The sequence below is a fragment of the Rhinatrema bivittatum genome, chromosome 6, assembly GCF_901001135.1.
Source record: "Rhinatrema bivittatum chromosome 6, aRhiBiv1.1, whole genome shotgun sequence".
Taxonomy (NCBI): Eukaryota; Metazoa; Chordata; class Amphibia; order Gymnophiona; family Rhinatrematidae; genus Rhinatrema; species Rhinatrema bivittatum.
Genome location: NC_042620.1, coordinates 11,938,776 through 11,964,276, shown reverse-complemented (window position 1 = coordinate 11,964,276; position 25,501 = coordinate 11,938,776). Strand labels below are relative to the sequence as shown.

At 44.8% G+C, this 25,501-nt stretch overlaps 1 protein-coding gene across 1 annotated transcript in view; it reads left to right on the top strand.

Annotated features, from left to right (window-relative positions):
* PLCD4 (phospholipase C delta 4) overlaps window positions 1–25,501 on the top strand; it is an 88,278-nt gene that overhangs the window by 46,491 nt on the left and 16,286 nt on the right. The window contains exons 6-11 of the mRNA XM_029605108.1: window positions 61–262; window positions 1,819–1,963; window positions 5,017–5,169; window positions 8,886–9,050; window positions 20,849–21,005; window positions 21,461–21,577. Coding sequence (XP_029460968.1) covers window positions 61–262; window positions 1,819–1,963; window positions 5,017–5,169; window positions 8,886–9,050; window positions 20,849–21,005; window positions 21,461–21,577 — 939 coding nt within the window. The remainder of the gene's footprint in view (window positions 1–60; window positions 263–1,818; window positions 1,964–5,016; window positions 5,170–8,885; window positions 9,051–20,848; window positions 21,006–21,460; window positions 21,578–25,501) is intronic.

Here is a 25,501-nt window from a genome sequence, read left to right as displayed (position 1 = left end):
CTGTTTCCCTGCTGACGTCTTGTTTCCAGAGCTGACACCATATTCCACTTTTCCTCCCAGCCCAGACGCTGCACGCCATGAGCATCGATGGGTTCCTCGTATATCTGTGCTCCCCAGAGGGCTCCATCTACAACACGGAACACCGGAAGCTCTTTCAGGACATGACCCAGCCCCTCTGCCATTATTTCATCTCGTCTTCACACAACACTTACCTCATAGAGGACCAGCTGCGTGGCCAGAGCAGTATTGAGGGCTACATCAGGTATGGGGTCATGTCTCCAGATGAGTGCATTTTGCGCGTACCCTGACAGGAGAGAGCTTCACACGTAAAGCCAGGGTACGTTGAGTACGATCTCGATCTCTCATATTTACTGCTACTGCCCTTCTTAATACTTGCCTTGAGCCAAAGAGAGCTTCCTTCTTCTGGTTTTTGGCTTGCTCTCTTTGTGAACCCTCTTGATTTAATTATAGGGCTGGCGGTATAAATACAGCAGTACGTTATCTCATTTTTGTCTTCCGGGGTACATGTAACTGTATCTCTTCCTCTTAATTTTTGTCGTTAAATTCTGTAGTTTATTCAGTGCTACAGCGAACCCAGGAACAAGTTCACCCTGGCCTATACCTCTTTCTCTGAAGAACCTGCACTGTCGCTCCCCCCATCAATAGTCCTAGCACTGAAGCTCAGGGTGGGAACTTGTTTTTTATCTCGGGCGTTTTGTGGCCAGTAGGAATTCTTCATTTTCTTTCCTGTCATACTTTAATGCCAGTGTTCACCCTGCTGACATTTAGTCCAGATGTTATGTGACGAGGTCACCAGGTGAAGGTTCTCAGCAAGACTTGGTGAGAGAAATTTACTGCCTTCAACTTTTTCTCTCACCTCAGACCTCGCTGTGTGGTGAGCACAATGCTCACCTGTGGATGACAGCGATGACTGTTGGAGGCCGTGCAGGGAGGCAAGTGTTGGTATATTGTTGTGCAGGGGATTGTGGTGTGTAGGGGTGGATGGTTAGACACTGCAGGTGGTATGCAAGGTGTATCATGGTGTGTAGGGAGTGGATGATTATGGATAGTATGCATGGTGTATCATGGTGTGTAGGGAGTGGATGATTATGGATGGTATGCATGGTGTATCATGGTGTGTAGGGAGTGGATGATTATGGATGGTATGCATGGTGTATCATGGTGTGTAGGGAGTGGATGGTTTAGATACTGTGGGTAGTGTGCATGGTGTATCAGATGGTTTAGACACTGCAGATGGTATGCATGGGTATTGTGGTGTGTAGGAGTGGATGATTTAGGTACTGCAGGTAGTATGCTTGGTGTATTCTGATGTGTAGGAGTGGTTTAGGCACTGCAGGTGGTATGCACAGTGTATCATGGTGTGTAGGAAGTGGATGGTTTTGGCACTATGGGTGTATGTGTGGTGCACTATGGTGTGTAGGTTTAGATACTGTGGGTAGTGTGCATGGTGTATCATGGTGCATAGGGAGTAGATGGTTTAGACACTGCAGATGGTATGCATGGATATTTGTGCAGAGTTGGATGGTTAAGGTACTGGGTGGTATGCATGGGTATTGTGGTGTGTAGGAGTGGATGATTTAGGTACTGCAGGTAGTATGCTTGGTGTATTCTGATGTGTAGGAGTGGTTTAGTCATGGGTATGGTGATAAGTTGCTGTAGTGAGTTCTTTGTGCAGTGGTTCATGGTATGCACCGAGAGTACAGTAGGCAGATAATTATGACTACTGGAATGGAAGTTTGGCTTGTGAAGTGTGGCTGTGTCAGGTAAAACAGATTAATGGTGCCCTCCCCTCTCCAGGGCTCTGAAACGAGGGTGCAGGTGTGTGGAGGTGGACTGCTGGGATGGGCCTAACGGTGAGCCTATTGTTTATCATGGGCATACTTTCACCTCCAAGATCTTCTTCAAGGACGTCATTGCCACCATCAACAAATATGCCTTCCAGGTAAGTAGAGGCGCCAGACAGGCGGATCTCTATGAGATAGATAGTGAATGGCTACGTAAGATAGCGGGATAAGACTTATCCGGCAAACTTACAAGAGATACTCAGCAGCACGGCTATGCTGCTGAATATTCCTGAATAAGTCACCAATTAACCGGATAAGTCTTATTTGGATAACTTTAGACCTGCTATTGAGCCCGTCTAACTTATCTGGTTAACAGAACCAAATCAGTTTGAAAATTGCCACTTGTCTGGCTACATTAACCCGATAAGTGGCTCCTCCTTAAAACGCCCCCCCTCCCCCTTAGCTGGTTATGTGGTGGTTGCTAAATGTGGCCAGATATCCCTTCTCTGCCACTTAGCCAGATAAGTCCTCAAGTGCCAGACAGGGCTGATATCTCTGCCTAACAAACTGATAAGGCTACCAAGCTTTCAGAATGGAGATGGGGGCTGGACTTGGGTCAGCCAGGCTCCCCATCTCTCACAGGCACACACACACACACACACACACAAGCAGGCTCCCAAACTCTCTTTCACAGGCCCACACACAAGAGGCTCCGATTCTCTCTCTCTCACACAGGCCCACACACAAGCAATCTTTCAATGTCTCTCACAGGCTCCAAATCTCTCTTTCACACAAGCAGGCTCCCAATCTCTCTCTCTCTCTCTCACACACACACACACACACACACACACACACACACAGGTACACACACAAACAGGCTCCCAATCTATCCCTGTCTCACACAGGCACACACACAAGCAGGCTCCCAATCTCTCTCTCTCTCTCTCTCTCACACACACACACACACACACACACACAGGTACACACACAAACAGGCTCCCAATCTATCCCTGTCTCACACAGGCACACACACAAGCAGGTTCCCAATCTCTCTCTCTCTCTCTCACACACACACACACACACAAGGAGGCTCCCAATCTCTCTCTCTCACACAGGTACACACACAAACAGGCTCCCAATCTCTCTCTCTCACACATAGGCACACACACAAGCAGGCTCCCAATCTATCCCTGTCTCACACAGGCACACACACAAGCAGGTTCCCAATCTCTCTCTCACCACACACACACACACACACACACACACACAAACAGGTTCCCAATCTCTCTCTCTCTCTCTCTCACACACACACACACACACACACACACACACACAAACAGGCTCCCAATCTCTCTCTCTCTCACACACACACACACACACACACACACACAGGTACACACACAAGAAGGCTCCCAATCTCTCTCTCTCTCACACACACACACACACACACAGGTACACACATAAGAAGGCTCCCAATCTCTCTCTCTCTCTTTCTCTCTCACAGGTACACACACAAGAAGGCTCCCAATCTCTCTCTCTCTCACACACACACACACACACACACACACACACAGGTACACACATAAGAAGGCTCCCAATCTCTCTCTCTCTCTTTCTCTCTCACAGGTACACACACAAGAAGGCTCCCAATCTCTCTCTCTCTCACACACACACACACACACACAGGTACACACATAAGAAGGCTCCCAATCTCTCTCTCTCTCTTTCTCTCTCACAGGTACACACACAAACAGGCTCCCAATCTCTCTCTCTCTCTCACACACACACACACACACACACACACACAGGTACACACACAAGAAGGCTCCCAATCTCTCTCTCTCTCTTTCTCTCTCACAGGTACACACACAAACAGGCTCCCAATCTCTCTCTCTCTCTCACACACACACACACACACACACACACACAGGTACACACACAAGAAGGCTCCCAATCTCTCTCTCTCTCTTTCTCTCTCACAGGCACACACACAAGCAGGTTCCTAATCTCTCTCTCTCACACACACACACACACACACACACACACAAACAGGCTCCCAATCTCTCTCTCTCTCACACACACACACACACACACACAGGTACACACACAAGAAGGCTCCCAATCTCTCTCTCTCTCTTTCTCTCTCACAGGCACACACACAAGCAGGTTCCTAATCTCTCGCATACTGTTGTACCTCTGCTCATTCTTTGGCCCTGCTGGCCTGGGCTGCAGCGGTGGCCAGCAGCGGGTCTCTCTTTCTATTTTGGCTCAGCCAGCCTGGGTTCTAGTGGCGGCCCACAGTGAATCTCTTTTTATTTCGTCTCCGCTGGCCTGGATCTCTCTTTCTCTCTCTCTTTTTTTTTTTTACTCTGGCCTTGCTGTTGGCCTTCAGCCAGGTCTCTTTTCTTTTGCTCTGGCGGAGGCCCAAGCCTTTCCTCGTCCTTTGGTTGCCAGCAGGATGGCTCTGCCGGTGGCTTCTTTAGGTCCTTCACTCTGTGCTCACCCGAGTGCGGGAACACAACATGAAAGCAGAAGGCAGGCTGCCACCTTTCATCACAGGACCAACGTGACCAGCTCTCTGGTTCCTGCCCAATGCTCTGAAAGGCCAAACTGCCCCCCGGCCTTCCAACTCCATGAGAAATTACTTCTGTCAGGCTTCATTTGCAACGACCTCAGGTTTCTCCCCTACTTCATGCCCCCTCCCAACTCACCTTAGCGCGATCATTGCAGCAACCGTCCACAGCCGGGAGCCACAAACCATGGCCCTGTTCATGTGGATCCTAATCTGGCCACTAGTTGTCACCATTGTGCAATGGCTGGGTCTCCCTCCACCCGGGGGCTGTGACCTCTGTGCCTCCGCAGCATTCCCAGCCTTGGCCATGTACATGTGCATGCGATGGAATAAAACTAGAACTGGAGTGGCCTATTCCCAATGACCTGGAGCCACAGAGTAAACCTCTCACCTCTTCTTTTTCTTTCCTACTTCTTGAAACATCCTGAACCCCTGGATTACACACCCTTATCAGCTGCCTTCATCTGGTCAGTTATTGCAGGAATCCATTATGTCTTTCATCTCCGTTCCCCCACTCTAAACATTGACGGGACAGAGCTGTATCCAGAAATAAACACTGTGCTGACCCTGGATGACCTCCACTGGGATGGAGGCAGGAGAGATCTGTCTTCGGTCTCTCCTTGACCTTTCTCATTGCAGGTCTCAGACTTCCCCGTCATTCTATCCATTGAGAACCACTGCGGCCTAGAGCAGCAGGGTGCCATGGCTCAGCACCTGAAAGGCATTCTGGGAGAGAAGCTGCTGACCGCCACCCTTGATGGACGCATCCCCGCCCAGCTGCCGTCTCCTGAGGTGAGACAAGCTTTCAGTGGAAATACTTATGCCATAAATGATTGCTTCATGGAGCAGCTAGTGCTAGAACTGATGAGAAGGACAACTTCTTTAGATCTAGTTCTCAGTGGAACTCATAATCTGGTATGAAAGGCTACTGTTGAGGGACTGCTGAGCAATAGTGATCATAATGCAATCAAGTTTGACAATCATTGGAGAGAGGACAGTAAATAAATCTACCACAGTAGCATATAACTTTATGAAGATAGAAAAAAAAATCTAAAAGGAGTGGTTGCAAGGGTTAAAACTTTGCTTGACGTGGGGACAATGTTTAAAAACACCATTTTGGAAGCCCAGATAAAATGTATTTCATGCATTGAAAAAGGTCGAAGGAAGACCAAATGACTGCCAGCATGGTTTAATGGTGAGGTAAAGGAGTCAGTTAAAGCAAAAAAGAACATAATTCAAAAAATGGAAAGCAGACCTAAATGATGAAAATAAGCAAGAGCTTAGGCATTGGAAAGATAGATGTAAAACAATAGCTAGAAGGGCCAAGAGAGGCTTTGAGAAAAAACTTGCCAGTGAGGCAAAAACTACTAATAAAAACTTTTTCAAGTATATTCAAATAAAAAAGCCTGTGAGGGAGTCAGCTGGGCTGCCAGATGACCGAGGAGCAAAAGGGGTGCTCAGGGAGGAGAAGGAAATACAGAAAAACTGAATAAATTCTTTGCCTCTGCCTTCACAGAGGAGGATGCTGGGAACGTACCCACGCCTGAAACATTCTTTAATGGTGGCGATTCTGAGCGACTGAAACAAATATCTGTGACGACGGAGGATGTAACAGATCAGCTTGACAAACTGAAGTGTGATAAATTGTCAGGGCCAGAAGGGGCACATATTCAGTCACTGTCCGGAAGGCAAAGCTAGCCGGCTACCTCTGGAGTTACTTTCAATAGTGCAGTCGCTCTGCTGAAGATAGCCAGCTATGTTAAAGTTACCTGGCTAACTTTATTTATTTATTTTAAAATCTTATATTCTTCTCAGCTAAAAATGTTCAGAGCGGATTACAGTCTATAATGCAATAATACAATAAAACAGATCAACATTATCCGGCTGACTTTAGGACAGCTCTTAGCCAGATCGGTTATTTGGCTACCTCTGAATATCAGAGTTGGCCGGATAACCTATCCAGCTAATGTAACTCCTTCCTGCATTGCCCCTAAGTTATCCTGCTAAATTTTAGCTAGATAATAAGATATACAACTAAAGTTTAGCTAGATAATAAGATAATACAACTAAAGTTTAGCTAGATAATAAGATATACAACTAAGGTTTAGCTAGATAATAAGATAATACAACTAGTTTAGCTAGATAATAAGATATACAACTAAGGTTTAGCTAGATAATAAGATAATACAACTAAAGTTTAGCTAGATAATAAGATATACAACTAAGGTTTAGCTAGGTAATAAGATAATACAACTAAAGTTTAGCTAGATAATAAGATATACAACTAAGGTTTAGCTAGGTAATAAGATAATACAACTAAAGTTTAGCTAGATAATAAGATATACAACTAAGGTTTAGCTAGGTAATAAGATAATACAACTAAAGTTTAGCTAGATAAGATATACAATTAAAGTTTAGCTAGATAATAAGATATACAACTAAGGTTTAGCTAGATAATAAGATAATACAACTAGTTTAGCTAGATAATAAGAAATACAACTAAAGTTTAGCTAGATAATAAGATAATACAACTAAGGTTTAGCTAGATAATAAGATATACAACTCAATTTTAGCTAGATAATAAGATAATACAACTAGTTTAGCTAGATAATAAGATATACAACTAAAGTTTAGCTAGATAATAAGATAATACAACTAAGGTTTAGCTAGATAATAAGATATACAACTAAAGTTTAGCTAGATAATAAGATAATACAACTAAGGTTTAGCTAGATAATAAGATATACAACTCAATTTTAGCTAGATAATAAGATAATACAACTAAAGTTTAGCTAGATAATAAGATAATACAACTAGTTTAGCTAGATAATAAGATATACAACTCAATTTTAGCTAGGTAATAAGATAATACAACTAGTTTAGCTAGATAATAAGATATACAACTCAATTTTAGCTAGATAATAAGATAATACAACTAGTTTAGCTAGATAATAAGATATACAACTCAATTTTAGCTAGATAATAAGATAATACAACTAGTTTAGCTAGATAATAAGATATACAACTAAGGTTTAGCTAGATAATAAGATATACAACTAAAGTTTAGCTAGATAATAAGATAATACAACTAAGGTTTAGCTAGATAATAAGATATACAACTCAATTTTAGCTAGATAATAAGATAATACAACTAGTTTAGCTAGATAATAAGATATACAACTAAAGTTTAGCTAGATAATAAGATAATACAACTAAGGTTTAGCTAGATAATAAGATATACAACTCAATTTTAGCTAGATAATAAGATAATACAACTAAAGTTTAGCTAGATAATAAGATATACAACTAAAGTTTAGCTAGATAATAAGATAATACAACTAGTTTAGCTAGATAATAAGATACACAACTCAATTTTAGCTAGGTAATAAGATAATACAACTAGTTTAGCTAGATAATAAGATAATACAACTAGTTTAGCTAGATAATAAGATATACAACTCAATTTTAGCTAGATAATAAGATAATACAACTAGTTTAGCTAGATAATAAGATATACAACTCAATTTTAGCTAGATAATAAGATAATACAACTAGTTTAGCTAGATAATAAGATATACAACTAAGGTTTAGCTAGATAATAAGATAATACAACTAGTTTAGCTAGATAATAAGATATACAACTAAGGTTTAGCTAGATAATAAGATAATACAACTAGTTTAGCTAGATAATGTTAAAATGGCGGTGGATTTCAAGGGACTGCAGCAGGACCTTGTGAGACTGGGAGTCTGGGCACTGAATGGCAGCTTAAATTTAATGTGGGAAAAGTGCAAAATGATGCAGATAGGAAACAATTATCCCAACTAGCAGGACACGATGCTGGGCTCTGTACTGGGAGTCCCCACCCACAAAAAAAGACCATTGAGTTCTTGTGGACAATGCCTTGCGATCCTCGGCTCAGTGCATGGCAGTAAAAAAAAAAAAAAAGCAAACAGAATGCTAGGAAGGGCCCGAACTGGAATGGAGAATAAAATGGAAAATATCATATTGCCCCTGAATCGAGCCGAGTACTGTGTGCAGTTCTGCTCGCGCCCTCTCAAAAAAAGACACAGCAGACATTGAAAAGGTGCGGAGGAGGGCGAGAAAAATGATAGAGGGGATGGAGCGACTCCCCTGCGAGGAGAGGCTACGCAGGCCCCAGGGCTTTGCAGTTTGGAAGCGAGAAGGCTGAGAGGGGACATGAGTGGGGTGGAACGGGTAAATAAAGGAGGGGTATTTACCCTAAAGTAAGGGGACGCTCCCTGAAACTAACAGGAAGCAGCCTGAAAACAGATCCCAGAAAGAGCTGTGGGATCTGCTGCCGGAGGACGTGGTCAAGGCGGCCAGCGCAGCGGGGTTTAAAAGAGGTCTGGACAGGCTCCTGCCGCGCATTCATTTCTCCCTGCAGGGGCTGAGGGGGAGGTTACTGGGGGCAGATGCTCTGGCCCGGCCCTTTCTCCATGGTCATTCCCCTCCTCCTCCGCCTCTCTCTCTCTCTCTGTCCTCACAGGAACTGAAAGGGAAAATCCTCCTGAAAGGGAAGAAGATTGGCAGTCTGGAGGTCTGCCTGAATGGCCGGCAGGAGGACTCCTACACAGGGGAGGTTTCGGAAGATGAGGACGGGACAGAGTTTGAGGAGGAAACCCTGCGGAATGAGGGAAAGAGGAAAGGGAAGGTAATGTTTTTATTATCAGTTACTGAGTGGCGGTAACACTGAGGAAGGGGCTCCCAGTGCTGGAGTCCTCATGGCCCCCCCCCAAGGTGTGAGTCTGGAGACCCTGTGATGGGGTGAATGAGAGAGAGAGAGAGAGAGAGAGAGAGAGAGAGAGAGAGAGAGAGAGAGAGAGAGAGAGAGAGAGAGAGAGAGAGAGAGAGAGAGAGAGAGAGAGAGAGAGAGAGAGAGAGAGAGAGAGAGACTCTCCATATCTCCTACTATAAGAGGAGCACTTTCAACTCAGGGTGGCTGCCTAGGGCACAGGGTTCTGTAGACCCTTGCAACATCGCCCCCCTCCCAAAAAATAAACCCACCCTCGTCATGTGACATCATTATCAGGGTTGGTACCTGTCTCTCGCGCCAAATTGTGCCCACTGTTGTGCACGCATACCCTAAGCAATTTTTCGCTGGGTCCTAGTATCACAGGTGTCAAAGTGTCCAATGGCGGCTCCCTGTCGCACGGTGAACCTCCGCCGCCGAGGAGTCTGGGAAGGCGGCTGGATTCTAACAGCAAGTTTCCTCTTTCAACTCGTCATACAAAAGAATATATTCAAATTCTGGTATCTCCTCAGTAAGAGCTCTTCAAAATCCCTCCTCTGAAACAAAATGAAAACCTGCAAAAAAAAAAAATGGCCCTCAGAAAGTAGAAAGTATGCAGCAAACCTGCCACACCATTAGAGCACTAACACCCAGGGCTTGAACAGCAACAACTCTGCCTGTGAAAAGGCAACTGCTGCAAATATAGAACACAGTGCACTTCCTACTGAAAAAAACCAAGCCAGATTGCTCTAGATACTTACACAGAGCCTGACAGGGTCAGTCCGTGTTTTGCACCTGTGATGGAGGTGACACAGGCAGACAGCAGGGGAATTTAAAGTATGCATATCCCAAAATGCCAGGGCCCCTTTCCTAAATACAAAGGGATTGGCAAATTTTAAAATATGCATTTGCATTGCATGCTTTTGCTGACTAGAACTGGATACTATTATTACTTCACTTATTTGTTTACGTTTGTTACCAGGCACTGGCCATCCTCCCACAAATACCACCTGTTGCGATTCCGGGTCGCCCCCGGAATCGCCACCCACCTTATCGGCAGTCCGCGCCGGTCCCGCGCTCCCCGGGCCTCCAGGGACCTCGGCTGCCGCAGGCCCGGCGTCTCCCCACCTCGCCCGGGCCTGCAGCCACTTCTCCTCCTGCCTCTTTGCCGCGCCGGAGCAGCCGGCGCCTCGCGGCGGTAGGCCCCGCCCCCTAGACGCGCGCGTCTCAGCCCAGAATTTAAAGGGGCCAGCGCGGGAACCTTCGGGGACGCCTCCTGATGACATCAGACGCTGCAGGGTACTTAAGCCCTGCAGCTGAACTAGGACTTTGCCTTGCAACGAGGTTCCCAGGTTTTCCTGTATCCAGTTGCTGCGTCCCTGCTTCCTTGTCCTCTTCTTGGCTCCTGACCCCGGATTGGCTTACGTTGATCCTCTGGCTTCTGACCCCGGACCGGCTTACGTTGATTCTCTGGCTTCTGACCCCGGACCGGCTTACGTTGATCCTCTGGCTTCTGACCTTGGACTGGCTTACTTATTTCTCTGGCTTCTGACCCCGGACCGGCTTACTTATTTCTCTGGCTTCTGACCCCGGACCGGCTTACGTTGATCCTCTGGCTTCTGACCCCGGACCGGCTTACGTTGATTCTCTGGCTTCTGACCTTGGACTGGCTTACGGTGATCCATTGGTTCCCGACTCTGGACTGGCGAGCAACGACTCTTCGGCACTCGACTTTGGACTTCTTCCGACCAGGCCCCCGCGGGCCCTCCTAAGTCCCAGCGGCCGGGTTCCTACGGGCTCCTCCTGGGGGGACTCCGGCTTCCAGGGTGAATCTCCTAAGTCCCAGCGGCCGAACTCCTACGAGCTCCTCTCGGGGGAGGATCGGCTTCCAGGGCGAAGATCTTCTCACCGCAGTGCCAGTGCCACCATCTCCTGCTTCCTCGCCAAGGCCCTTGGTCGCATAGGGCTCCCAGGGTTCCACCTTCGGCCAGCCACCAGCCTGTCCTTGCCGCCTCCCGGCCGGGGCCACTGCTGCAACCATCTTCAGCAATCCATCCTCTGGCTCCGACCGGCCCAAGGGTCCACGAATCCAACACCACCTTGCAACCTTGGCAACACAAACAAGTAACTAAGGAGACAGCTAGTGGGAATGTAGAACCATACCTCTAGCTAACGAACTGCTCCACAATTGACACGTTTTAACTTATCAGTAGCATTTCTAGTTAGTGCGCACTACGTCCCGTTAGTGCACACTAACACGAAATACTCATTTTTCTGAAATTTTGTCTTTTTTTTTTTTTTTCATTTTGTGGGGCTCCTGAAACAAGATGAAATAGACAATTTCATTGAAAACTCACTGTGCTAGTATGTAGTGGTTGATGCTGATGGAGGGGAGGTGGGGGGCTCGTCAACCACTTGTCCCATCACATCTGTCTTCTCCAGGCATACTTGAAGCATTCCATCAAGTTACAGTTGCCAGCTGGCTCCAGATTTTCAGGACGGATTGATTTAGCCCTGGTTTTACTCCAATGCAGCAGGGAATTGTAGTCTTGCATTTCTTAAGGGCAGCAATAGGGAAGTCAGAACTACGAGTCCCTGGATGCAGTGGGACAAACCAGGACTGGGTCAGCCTGTCCTGAACATCTGGAGCCAGTTGGCAACCCCTACATGAGGTGTTGGAGATGTTCTATAGTGTGAGTTGTCACAGCAGCAAATAACAGCTCTTTAATGAGACCTCCCGTCAGATCTTGTGTGCAGATAGATTCCCTCAGCTGTTGGCCCAAAGGCACATGTTAACCACAGTGCAAAGAAAATGCCACACAGGGTACAGGTGAGGATGCATCCCTATGTGACCCCGATACATGCAATATGTTGAAGGCCTTTGAAGTTTAATGCAAATTTAATTTCAGATTTCTATTCTGCCTTTTTAAAAAAAATGTTTTATTTATCTGCATTTTAATATACACAAGTAAATCTTGTTGCAAAATTACAGTGCTACATAGCAAAAAGAATAACAAAGGAAATTTTACATTTATATTAAGCTAATTAATAAAGCACTGAAAAAAAAATAAAAGAAAAATAGGAGGGTTCGGGATCCCTGAGCGATATTTAGGAAAACAGGAAAACATCAATAGAGGCAGCCTGACGAGAGACTCATCATTCCCTTAAAGCCAATCATACCAGGGACTTATTTAGGGGGTTTGCTTCCAGAAATACTCTCAATTAAGATGGATCGAAAAAAATATAGTTCTCATTATTATTCCTTATACAACATTTACAAGGGAATCGAAAGACAAAGAGAGCCCCGTTTTGTAAAACTTCCGGACACGTGGCTAAGAAATGTTTTCTCCTAGGCTGGGTGGTCTTAGTAAGATCCCAGAAATGTCCAATGTTGTTGATTGCACCTCGGCTTCCTCTGAAGCATCTGTAGTTTGTGGCAGATAGTAGGCCTTAGTAATCACAGGCATAGCAGTGTCCGGAAGTTTCAACAGCTGAGAGACATAGGGGTAGATTTTATAAATTTACGCGCGCGCCTCCCCTCACCTTCCCCTCCATTCCCCTACCTAACCCACCCCCCCCGGCCCTATCTAAACCCCCACCCTACCTTTGTTGGCAGATTTACGCCTGCCGAAAGCAGGCGTAAATCTGCGGGCGCCAGCGGGCTGCTGGCGCGCCATCACCCGACCCAGGGGCTGGTCCGGAGGCCTCGACCACGCCCCCGGGCCGGCGCCCACGGCCCTGCCACGAACCGCCCCCTGACCCCCCGGACACGCCCTGGACACGCCCCCTTCCGCCCCTTTTACGAAGCCCCGGGACTTACGCGCATCCCAGGGCTATGCGCGCGCCGGCGGCCTATGCAAAATAGGTGCGCCGGCGCTCGAGTGCCCTGCGCACGTAAATCCGGCCGGATTTATGCGCGCAGGGCCTTAAAAATCCGGCCCATATATTTTAAAAAGTTCCAAAGGAGAAATCAACTTTATCACAGGAAAATTCAAAATTCTTAAATTATGAGATCTTAATGCATTCTCTATATTTTCCAGCTTCCTGTATTTGTATTAAATCAGCTTGTACCAGATCATGCTGAATCTTTTCAGATGCCGTCAAACGCTGCTCCAAAACTTCCATGTTATTCATTTGAGAGGAAAGTGTATTTGCATTCATTACAACTTGATTTCTAGTTTCCAAAGTAATTCTAGATAAAGTAAGGATTGAAGCTTCCAAGGATTTCAATGCAGACCAAATTGTAGCAAGATTCATATCAGGAGGAGGCTGAAGATTAATCACAGTGTTTAATTTGTCTCGATTCACTCCCCCTAGTCCCACAGCTGTACCAGCTCCAATCCCCCATACCTGCAGATATTAATGGTTCCAAGGGTGATCCCATCAGATCATGGAGGCCTCGTCCCCCAGCTCCCTCGTACTCACAGGGGGATGGCCTCTGCAGTCCTTCCTGTCCCTCGATAGCTCACCAGCCATATCTCCCTGTTGAATACCCAGGGAAGCCGCTGTGTTTGCCGGACTCCCACACGTCTCATGGCCTGGAGGGGCTCTTCTGTTTGGCGCTCCGGGACTCAGAGAAATATCCAGGGTTAAAGGGGACGGTGTTCGCTCCTCAGCCGTCCCCAGCGTGACCAGGTCTCCTGGATTGTTTGTTGGAGTCGCTGTGAAAAATCTTCCAATCCTCAGCTGGGTCGTATCCAAAGGACAGGAGCTTGATGTGGCTCCCCTCAATTTGGCCTTCCTCTTCGTGTGGGGCATTAGAGCAGGTAATCAGAAAGTAAGGTAAACTGCTTTGGAGCTTCTCCTTGGCGCGTCTTACCGGGCGGCCATCTTGGAACCCCTCCCCTATTCTTCCTTTTGTTACCAATTCAGAGTGGGTTATAAAGGAAATATGGGTTAAAGAATTACATATTAGTAACAGAGAAGGTTACACTAACTTACAAGCTATATAACGAGCTTTATGTCTGGCTAGAAGGTTACATAACATGTTCAGTTTACAGTTTTCAAAATGGAGAAAGGTTGTTAGTGGAGTACCACAGGGATCAATACTGGGACCTGTGCTATTTAACATATTCATGAGGGACATGGAAAGGGAAGAGGAGTGAGGGCATCAGATTTACAGATGACACAAAATTATTCAAATTTGTTAAAAGCACAGCAGATTGCAAGGAATTGCAGAAGGACCTTGTGAGACTCAGAGACTGGGCAACTGAATGGCAGATGAAATTGAATCTGGAAAAATGCAAAGTGATGCACATAGGGGAAACTAATCCCAATTATAGATACACGATGCAGGGTTCTGTGTTTGGAGTCACTACCCAGGAAAAGGACCTTGGAGTCCTTATGGAAAATACATTGAAATCCTCAGCTAGGTGCATGGCAACGGTCAAAAAAGCCAATAGAATGTTAGGAATGATCTGGAAAGGGATGGAGCATAAAATGGAAAACATCATGATGCCTCTGTATTGAGCCATGATTCGACCTCACCCAGAGTAGTGTGGCATTTCTTATGTATATCGGGTTTGGTAATAGGCCAGGATGGTTTGGTTTGCGGATCGACTGGCTGGTAAGCCACCTTATCAGTCTGCACCTTCTGTTTGCCAAAGAGCCATGTTTTCCTTGGCACCAGAAGTCCAAGTAATTGTTGTCTTATAAAGAGGTGGGGGAAGTGAATTCCAGAGATCTGGTGCCATTCCCATGAAGGCTCTGGATCTTATTTAATTCAACCGGAGTATTTTGAAAGGTGGGATGGCCAGATATTTTTTTGCTTGATCGGAGATTTCTGGCGGAGTGATACCCACTCACTACCTCAATCAGATAAAGGGGCCGGCGCCCTGTATATAAACGATAGGATTTTAATATGATAAGTTTATACATTTTATTTATAATTTTATATGTAACTTTTTTCCAAGATTTGGTTCGATGATACTTGTAATTTGTAACTTTTCCATGGTTCTGTTCGATGTAAACCGGTGTGATAAGAATCTTCGTCTTGAACGTCGGTATAGTAAAAAGATGTAAATAAATAAAATAAGTAGCGAGATTGGGAACCAGTGTACGGAGATTAGGAGGGGAGAAGCCTTTCCCTTTCTTCTGCTGCCAGCAGCAGCATTTTGGACTACTTGTAGCTTGGTAATTCTCTTTTCATGTAGGTGACTTTCATGTTATCTTGTTGAAGGCCTTCATGAGCTCAACATAGGCGATGTGCAGTGTAGTGTAGGTGTCTTCACAGCCATCTGCTCAGCTCATAAACCACACTATGACGCAGGATAGACTCTGTCAGCAAAGATCTGGAGTCCGTTTAGAACAATTCATGCAAAGAGTGATCCACTTATGTTCAGGAGGGAGGTACCACAACGTTTATTACATCTTCATCTCACTTGCTCTTATACAGGATGATAATATTGACATTAGAGATGTGTGCATCTTAAATTTCCATTGACAGTTCTTTTGTTTTTGGGATGTTTGTGGCCTAAATTTTATTGGGGGTGGGAAGGGATTATTCAAGTTTTTTTTGTTTAAATTTGTTTTACAAAATAGTGCACACTATTTTCAGAAATGAATTAAAATGACATTTTGGGAGTTTTTGGAGTCATTTTCAATTTTATTTTGTATTTAACAAAACGAAACAAAATGGCCATTTTTTGATTCAGATTTCCATTTCCTTTTAAATGAATGCACATCCAAGGCTAACAAACCTCATCTGTCTGAAACTGTAAACTACTAGGGAAGAAACCCTGGCGAATTGTCTTCAATCTACCCCCAAAATCTCTTACCCTCAGCTAATTTGGTGTAAGGCTACCCTAATAAACTTCCATTGTTTATCCCAAGGCCCCACCCTACACCAAATACAACAAAAGTAACCACACTATTGAGCAAAAAATAAGAATTCATTCAGATTTTATTAACAAAGTTTCCTAACAATAAACAAAATATATTTCATAAAGCAGTCAAGATATATCCTCACACATCTTTATGACAAATTTTCAGTATTTCCAGTTTTATTTAAAAACTACAACAACAATTGAAAATAATATTCTCAGCACCTCCCAGTTTAAAATCAAACATATCCCTGAAAAACATAAGCAATTTTTGGTATTCTGTTACCTTACTTATGACTGCCTTTTAAATGTATGATCAGCTCTGTTTTATAATAAGAAAACATTTACGAATCCCACCCTTCGTGGAAATTTCTCACCCACAAGCTGGAAACTTGGAATTGCCAGCGGCCGTCTGTCTCTTCCCAAATGTCCAGAAGTTCTTTCATGATGAAAAGGACCTGCTAATCTGGATACGGTAGCATTTGTGTTACTCTTTCACCAGTGCTATGAATTTGTCTTACAGCTGGAAGGATTGCTCTGGTATTACAGTAACTTATCACTGCAGTTGTGCACAGCTGGTTGTGAGTATAAGTGAAATGTTAGTAAGAAAGAAGTTCTTTCAAGAGTGAGTAAGTATTCAAAGTGAGTTCTGCTAGCAACCTCTCCTAGTTGCTTATACTTTTCCAAATCAATCAGCGGAAATCTTGCCATGACATCATACCAGTACTGTTCGTGCAAGATACTGAAAACTCTTCCCAATTCAGCAAAGGTTACTTGCCATCTGATAGCTGGTGTTTTCAGTGTCCGGGATTTGAAACAATGTCCACTTACAAAAGTCACTCATTCAACACTTTGTAAGACCATCAGTTATCTTTACAGTTTTTGCAGTTTCAAATGCCCACTTTTGATGAGTTGATGACCATCTGAGTTTCCCACTCTTTGGCTAATTAACAGTTCAGTTTGTGATTGCTTTCTAAACCCACCATCTGCCTTAAGAAAACTGGTCCTCATCATCTAATTTATCTCACAGAACAGAAAAGTAGCAAAAACCTTAAGATAATAGACAATAAAGGTGAAAGGTCAGCTGGACAGATGATAACCAAGACTTCTGCTAGAAGTCAGCAGAATTCAAAGACAGAAATGGGAGAAAAAAAGGATTACATGATTTACCTAAAAAAATGATTAACTATTAATGTCTGTATAAAAAAGCAATATATAAAAATTAGGCCAAAAAGAAATATGTGTGGCCTTTATCTTACAAAACCACTGGTTTTGAGATGCCAGGAATCCACCTTTCGCCTATACCCTATCTGTCAGTGATAACAAACTCACCAGGGAGAGGCTTGACTGTCGGAGGCTGTATGAGAGATTTGCCATCGGAATATTTTATAGATAGGGAGAGCTTATTCTTAGTACCACCCCGGCACACAACAGTTTTTTAAGCACCAATAGATCTTAGAATCATCTACAAAAAAAGACAAATCTTTCCTAGCAGCCTGCAATATGCGTGAGGCACTCTACCTAGCTCAGAAATGTTAAATGCATGCAAAAGGATAAAGCTAGGATTGGTTCAGCCTGCTCCACTCCTTATGCCTGAGCAATGGAAAGACCATCAGGTCATGGAACTAGAGACCCTCAGCTCAAGGAGCTCGGGTGATGGAGAGTCACATTACGGACTCAAGGCATCTGCTAGAAACAGAACATAGAAAGATAAGGACGAGTGTCCCCAAGATTCAGGCTGATAGGCCTTCCCTGCAAAGTGCGCTGTTCACACAACCTTTAAGTAACAAAGATGTCAGACTGCTGAGATTATCACCTGGCCTCCTTCTTGCTTCTGCCCCTGGCTGTATTTCCAAGTATATTTATATTTTGTCCTATTATATTTTCACAGTAAAGGGTTTGTAACTATTTTCAGCTCCTGCCTTCTCTGCATTTTGCCAGATTTTCCAGCTGTTTGACATCATATTTGACCTTCACGCAACAGATTTTCCACGCAACAGATTTTCTTCACGCAACAGATTTTCCAGCTGTTTGACATCATATTTGACCTTCACGCAACCAGAACATAAACCTAGATTCATTCGAACCTATCTCCTCACTTGAAATCGAAATGACTCTCAAAAAGATGAAACCCTCCACTCACCCGACAGATTCCATCCCTTCTAAACTCCTACTCACCATTCCGAACATCATAGCGAAGCCCTTAGCAGAGATAATTAATAGCTCGCTAACCCAAGGCCTAGTACCAGACATCCTGAAACTAGCCACCCTCAAACCTCTCCTCAAAAAACCCAACTTGGACCCTACAGACCCAGCTAATTTTCGCCCCATAGCTAACCTTCCATTTGTAGCCAAACTTATGGAGAGGATAGTCAACAAACAGCTATCTGAATACCTAGAAGAGCATAAAATACTCACAACAGCCCAATTCGGATTCCGCAAATCCCTTAGTACGGAATCCCTCCTAACCTCTCTAACTGACAGAGTCCTCGTAGGTCTGGAGAAAAAGACCCCATACCTCCTGATTCTCCTCGACCTATCAGCTGCGTTTGATACCGTAAAACACTCTATCCTGATCGACCGACTCTCAGACATAGGCATCTCAGGATCAGCCCTGGAATGGTTCAGATCCTTCCTACACAATAGGACTTTCAAGGTCAGAATCAGCAACAAGGATTCCCTCCCGGTCAAATCCTCTTTCGGAGTTCCCCAAGGATCCTCTCTCTCCCCCCCACCCTCTTTAACATCTATCTTCTCCCCCTATGTCATCTACTCTCAAGTCTTAAGGTCACACACTTCATATACGCAGACGATGTTCAGATTCTGCTGCCAATCACTGACTCCATCTCCAGCACCATCAACTTCTGGAACAATTGTCTACAGTCCATAAACTCACTCCTATCTAGCCTTAACCTAGTACTTAATACGTCAAAAACAGAACTTTTGCTTATCACTCCAGATGAGAACCTTCAGCCTACCAACAACCTAACCTCACCACCAATGATCAATTCCACTCAAGTAAGAGACCTTGGGGTCACCTTAGACAAAAGGCTGAACCTCAAAGAATTTGTCAAGAACACAACGAAAGAATGCTATTATAAACTACATATTCTGAAAAAGCTGAAACCTCTCCTGCATTTTCAGGACTTCAGAACAGTCCTCCAAACAATACTATTTTCCAAAATCGATTACTGCAACTCTCTGCTTATAGACCTTCCAACCATTACCACAAAACCTCTACAAATGTTGCAGAACTCCGCCGCAAGGATTCTTACTAACACCAGCAGAAGTGAACACATAACATCCATACTAAAACACTTACACTGGCTCCCCATCAGATCCAGAATCATTTTCAAAGTGCTAACTATAACACACAAGAACATCCATTCACAAACGTCGCTAGATCTAAGCCTTCCACTTCGCCTACACGAGTCTTCAAGACCAATCAGAAACAGATACTTAGGCACCTTACACGTACCTTCAGCCAAGTCCTCACTCAAGAAACGTGCATTCTCGACTGCCAGCCCCCTTCATTGGAATGCCCTCCCCACGGACATTCGCCTCGAAACGTGTACTCGAACATTCAAAAAGAAACTCAAGACCTGGCTCTTTACAAAAGCCTACACTTAAAGGTCTAGCTCAGAACCACGTCCCAGAACTTGAATCATTCTCGCTTTTATAATCATATCAAACAACTCCTAATTTTATCCTTGGTCTCACAATTCCAAATCATTAAATATTTGAGCATGCTACACCAATACCTCTTAATCCAGATGTAACCTCAGTTTTTGAAGTCTTCACTCCTATAGAAATAACCGCCTGTTCTTATTTACTTAACCCTATTCTGTAGACGTAAACTTTTCATGAAGACTGTAATCTGTAAGCACCTGTATTTATTATAAGAATTTGTATTTACTATTTATATTTATTATTTAGCTATTAACATTGTTCTGTTACCACTTGGTACTATTTCTCTCCTTTACCTCAAACTCTAAGGGGCGGATTTTCAGAGCCCTGCTCGCGTAAATCCGCCCAAAACCGGGCGGATTTACGCGAGCAGGGCCCTGCGCGCCGGGAAGCCTATTTTACATAGGCCTCCCGGCGCGCGCAGAGCCCCGGGACTCGCGTACGTCCCGGGGTTCTCGGAGGGGGGCGTGTCGGGGGGCGGGGCCGGAGCGCGCGGCGTTGCGGGGGCGTGTCGGCAGCGTTTTGGGGGCGGGTACGGGGCGTGGCTGCGGCCCGGGGGCGTGGCCGCGCCCTCCGTACCCGCCCCCAGGTCGCGGCCCGGCGCGCAGCAGGCCCGCTGGCGCGCGGGGATTTACGTCTCCCTCCGGGAGGCGTAATCCCCCGACAAAGGTAAGGGGGGGGGTGTAGACAGGGCCGGGGGGTGGGTTAGGTAGGGGAAGGGAGGGTAAGGTGAGGGGAGGGCAAAGGAAAGTTCCCTCCGAGGCCGCTCCGATTTCGGAGCGGCCTTGGAGGGAACGGGGGAGGCAGCGCGGCTCGGCGCGCGCAGGCTATACAAAATCGATAGCCTTGCGCGCGCCGATCCAGGATTTTAGTGGATACGCGCGGCTCCGCGCGTATCTACTAAAATCCAGCGTACTTTTGCTTGAGTCTGATGCGCAAGCAAAAGTAGGCTGATCGCGCTTCTTTTAAAATCTACCCCTAAGTTCCTACTAAGTTAGCCATGTTATTTATACCCAATCGTTGGATGTAATTGTATATTTGTTTAATTGTTCAATCTGTTTGATGTAATTTTCTGTTCCTTGTTCTGTGTAAACCGAAGTGGTATGCACTAGTGCATGAACTCCGGTATATAAAAGCCTTTAAATAAATAAATAAATAAATCATATACTTTCCATTTTCTTAATCTCCACTTGTTCTTTTTTTTTTTTTTAGAAATCCAAGCAACATTTGTCCAAGGAGCTATCTGACTGCATCATTTACTGTAAAAGTGTTCCCTTCCAGAGCTTCAAACACTCAAGGAGCCAAGCTAAAGTCTATGAAATGTCTTCATTCACTGAGTATAAGGCCAAAAAGCTTCTGAAGGATCTGGGTAAGGCAGTGCTGCAGTCTGGGAAGAGGAAAAGAAAGAGAGGGAGGACTGATTAGGTGTTGGAGCCAGGGAGAAGTGGAGAATAAAGTTCTTTGTGTTGTAAATCTAGGTTAGTATGTGGCAGGGGAGGCATGTTGTAGTGCACTGTGTGTATGTGAGTCTGAGTGTGTGAGTCTGTGTGTGTATGCGTGTGAGTCTGAGTATGTGTGTGTGTGTGTGTATGCGTGTGAGTCTGAGTATGTGTGTGAGTGTGTGTGTGTGTGTTTGAGTCTGTGTGAGAAGAGGGGGAGGGTTTCAGTAAGGGAACAGAAAGGGGTACTGAAGGGTAGAAGTTGGTGGTATCTTGCAGTTGAAGTCATGGGTGCAAACAATGATTTAAGGTTCTCACAGAGACAGCAGAGTTTTGCTCCAGTTTTGCATTCTGGTGCTTTCAGTCTTTCTTTTCCTTCTCCTAGGTACTGAGTATGTTTGTCACAATACCTGCCAGCTGAGCCGGATCTACCCCGGGGGGCTGAGAACGGATTCCTCGAACTTCAACCCCCAGGAGATGTGGAACGTGGGCTGCCAGATAGGTGAGGGGGTGGGGATTGGGCAGAGTTAAGGGACACAATTGGGGTTTTACCTTTGATGTAAACAGCTTTGAGTTCCTTTCTCTCCAGCAAGGTGATACATAAGTAAAACGAAATGAAAAAAAATCTCATTAGATGTCCAGTGGCCCAGTCTCACAAGGTCCTCCTGCAATTCCCCACAATCCACTTGTGTTTTAATTACTCTGAATAATTCTGTGTCACCTGCAAATTTCATCAGTTTATTTATTTTATTTACTTTTACATTTTTTGTATTCTATCATGACCGGTTTACAATCAATTAAAAGGATAAATCATACAAACAAATCATAAAATACAATATATATTAAACTAACAAGTGTATAAGATAAAATTAATAGAATAAATATGAGATAAACATGGTTAACGGAAGTTTAAAATTGAAACAAAATTAGGAATTAAAATTAATAACAATAAAATTAAGAGATTAACGTAAAAGAATTAGGCTTCAGACTCTGAAATTATGTACTTTCTGCAGTAATAAGTAAAGTTAATTGTTTCCATCATAAGCTCTTTGAAATAGCCATGTCTTTAACTCTCTTTTAAAGATCTTAGTATCAGTCTGTTGTCTTAGTTCATCTGGCAAACTGTTCCATAACTTTGGACCTTCCACCGAGATCGCTCTTGACCTTACCTCACTAAGATGTGCCATGCAGATAGATGGCACAACTAATAGACCCTTGTTAGAAGAACGCAAATTTCTTTGTGAGGTATAGATATGTAAAGCTGCGTTCAGCCATTCTGTGTTCTCATTATTAATAAATTTATGTAGAAGGCAAAGGACTTTGAAGTCTATTCTATGTTTTATCGGTAACCAATGTAAAGACAACAGTGTTGGTGTAATATGATCACATTTTTAACGACCTGTTAGTACCCTCACGGTTGTGTTTTGCAACAGTTGTATCGGTGGTCATGAATTGGCTGTAGTCCTAACAGTAAAGAACCTAAATAGTCTACATTGGAAAATATCAGTATTTGGAGGACTGTATGGAAATCATCTGTATTAAGGAGTGGCTTTAAAGGTCTGAGTGTCAGGAGTTTGTTATAGCCATCTCTTATTATCCGACTAATATGTTTTCTCATGTTTAAGTCACTATCGATTATAATTCCGAGATCTCGCGCATGATTGACTAATTCAATTTCTGTTGATCCATTTTAAGGATGGGGGGATTATTTACTTGTAGTTTTCTATTTAATAATATAATCTCTGTCTTTTTCAGTTTTAGTGCTAGTTTAATATATGACAAAAATTGTTTAATAGTTGTAATGTAGATGTTAACAAATTTTAAGGTATTTTCTATTGAATCTTTTATTGGTTCCCAATGTTGAAGTTGTTTGTTATATTATCTCAATAAAAATGATTAAATACAAAAAAGAAAGGAACCAGAAATTGGATGTCATCTGCATACAAATAGTGCATAAAGGCAACATATAGATTTTAAAGAGTGTTGCCGACAGGGAAGATCCTTGCGGTATTCCAGATTCCAGGCTAATTTTTTCTGAGATTGAAGAGATAAATTGTACTTGAAAGGATCCATTTTTTAAGTATAAGTTAAACCATTGGATTGTTGTTCCTTCTAGGCCAATTTCTGTGAGTCTCGTAAGTAGAATTTGATGATTTACTGTATCGAACGTGGCTGATAAATCGAGCAGTAATCATCCAATAGTAATGATTCTGTGTTAAAGTATTTTCTAAACCCAAACTGCAAAGGGAAAAGAATATTGTTTGCTTCAAGATGTTCAATTAGTTGAAGCTGAACCACTTTTTCCAGTATTTTTTATATAAATGGAAGATTCGAGATTGGTCTATAGTTTTCAAACACAGTAGGTGTTGTGATTCTGCTTGTGGGATAGGCCCACAAGCAGCCTCTCACCTCTTCGCTGCTGCCGTCTGCAGCGGGCTGCTGCCACTGTCATCAACACCACTTTCCTCGCGGCCTGGAGGCCGCCGACATTGCTGCCTTCCTCGCGGCCTGGAGGCCACCGACTTCATCACCTTCTTCCCTGGCCAGGAGGCCGCCGCTGAAGCTCCTTCCAGCGTGGCCTGGAGGCTGCCACCAGCGCTGTCCTTCCACAACCAGGAGGCCGCCGTCTGAGCTCCTCTTCATGCGGCCTGGAGGCCGCCATCACCTCCTCTTCTTACGGCAGGGAGCTCCCATCAATTTTCTCTCTTCGCGGCAGGGAGCCGCCGACGTCAGGGCCTGCTCTTCCTTTGCAGCATGGATGCTGCTCTCTGAGGTCCTGCCCCTTCTTAGGCGCACGGCCGCACCTCTCTGCTCTATTTAAAGGGCCAGTAGTGGGCAGTCTGTCGAGACTGCTTCTGATGACGTTCCTAGGTGTCTCCTTCTTTCAGCCCTATAAAGAGGGCCTTCCTTCAGTCTCTCGTTGCCTTTGCAAGGAGTTGGTTAACTCCTGGAGTTTCCTTGGTTCCAGTTCTTTGCTCCAGGAGTCTTCTCTGCTTCACCTCGTTTCTTCAAGGCACTCTGTTCTTCATGGAAATTCCCTTGTCTTCATCTGTGGTTCCTGATCCTTTGTCTTCACCATTGTTCCATGTCCTGGTCTCTCGTCGGATCCGTGTCTTCATCCGTCTCGTCTCCAAGATGTTCCTGTTTTCAGGTGCTCCTCCCTCCGGATACTCCTAGTTCCAATGCTTCTGCTCTAGAGGTACCTGAGGATCCTTGCTCCTTGTCCCCAGAGGTTCCCATCGTCTAGTGATTCTGATGTCCTGATGTTCCAGTGTACCAGATGTCCTTCGTTCCTGTCCTGATCCTGTTTCCTTCATCAGTTCTTCATCCAGCTTCCATGTTCTTTTCGTCCACTCTTCACCTTGCAGCACAAGTCTCCAGTGGACCCTTGCTTTTAATGTTCCTGAATCCGAGTTTCAAATTCCAAGTCTGGCATCCTGAGTCTTGTATCCTGTCCCTGGTCATTGGAGTCCTTGACTGCTTCCATTCATGCCTAAGACTCTGCCAGAACCTGCTCCGCTTCAGCATGGTCCATGATCATCCACGGGCGGCTATGTAGGATGCGCCCTGGTGCAGGCCTCTCCTGACTCTTCGTCATGTCCTGGCTTTAACTTGCAATTCTTCGCCTGGAGTCTGCTTCACATTCAACATGGTCCGTGACCAGCCATGGCGGCTGTGTAGGGCGCACTGAGATGCAGCTCTCATCCATTACTTTCGCCTGAGTCCTGAATCCTTGCCTGAGACCTCCGTGTAACCTGAATCCTTGTCCGAGTCTTCTGAGTAACCTGAGTCTTTGTCCATTAAGTAACCTGTATGCCTATCTGAATCCTCTGAGCATCTTGCATCCCCATCCTCATCTTAGCATCCAGCATCCTTGTCCATGTCTGAGCATCCTGTATCTCCATCCATGTTTGAGCATCCTATACCTTCGTCCATGTCTGAATCCTTGCCTGAGTTCCAAGTTTCCTCGTCTCGTCCAAGTCTCCAGGCTCCTCATCTTGTTCCTGTTCCAGTACCACCTCTTGTCCTCGACCTCTGTCCGTCCCATCGCATCTGCCGTTCCCAAGCGGCAGGTCCGAAAGCGCTATCAAGTGGCCGGAGGGCTACCCAGAGACCAGCATTGCGTTGTTGGGTCTCTTCTGGTGCGATGGGTTCGGCAGGGGTCAGGCTCCCTGGTCTTCTGCCTGTCCGCCTGTACTTGAACACATCTTGCCTCGCTGCTTCCCTGGAGTCCTCTGGAGTCGTGCCATTGTCTGGGCACACTAAATCTCCCCAGAATTGGGATCGCCTCCCAGCGTTCCCCCAACAGTAGGATTGGCATTTTGTTTCTTTAGTACAGGCCTAACCACCACACATTTAAGGAATAAGGATATCTTGCCGTCAGAGAGTGAGAGGTTTATAATTTTTGTTATGGAAGGTGCAATTA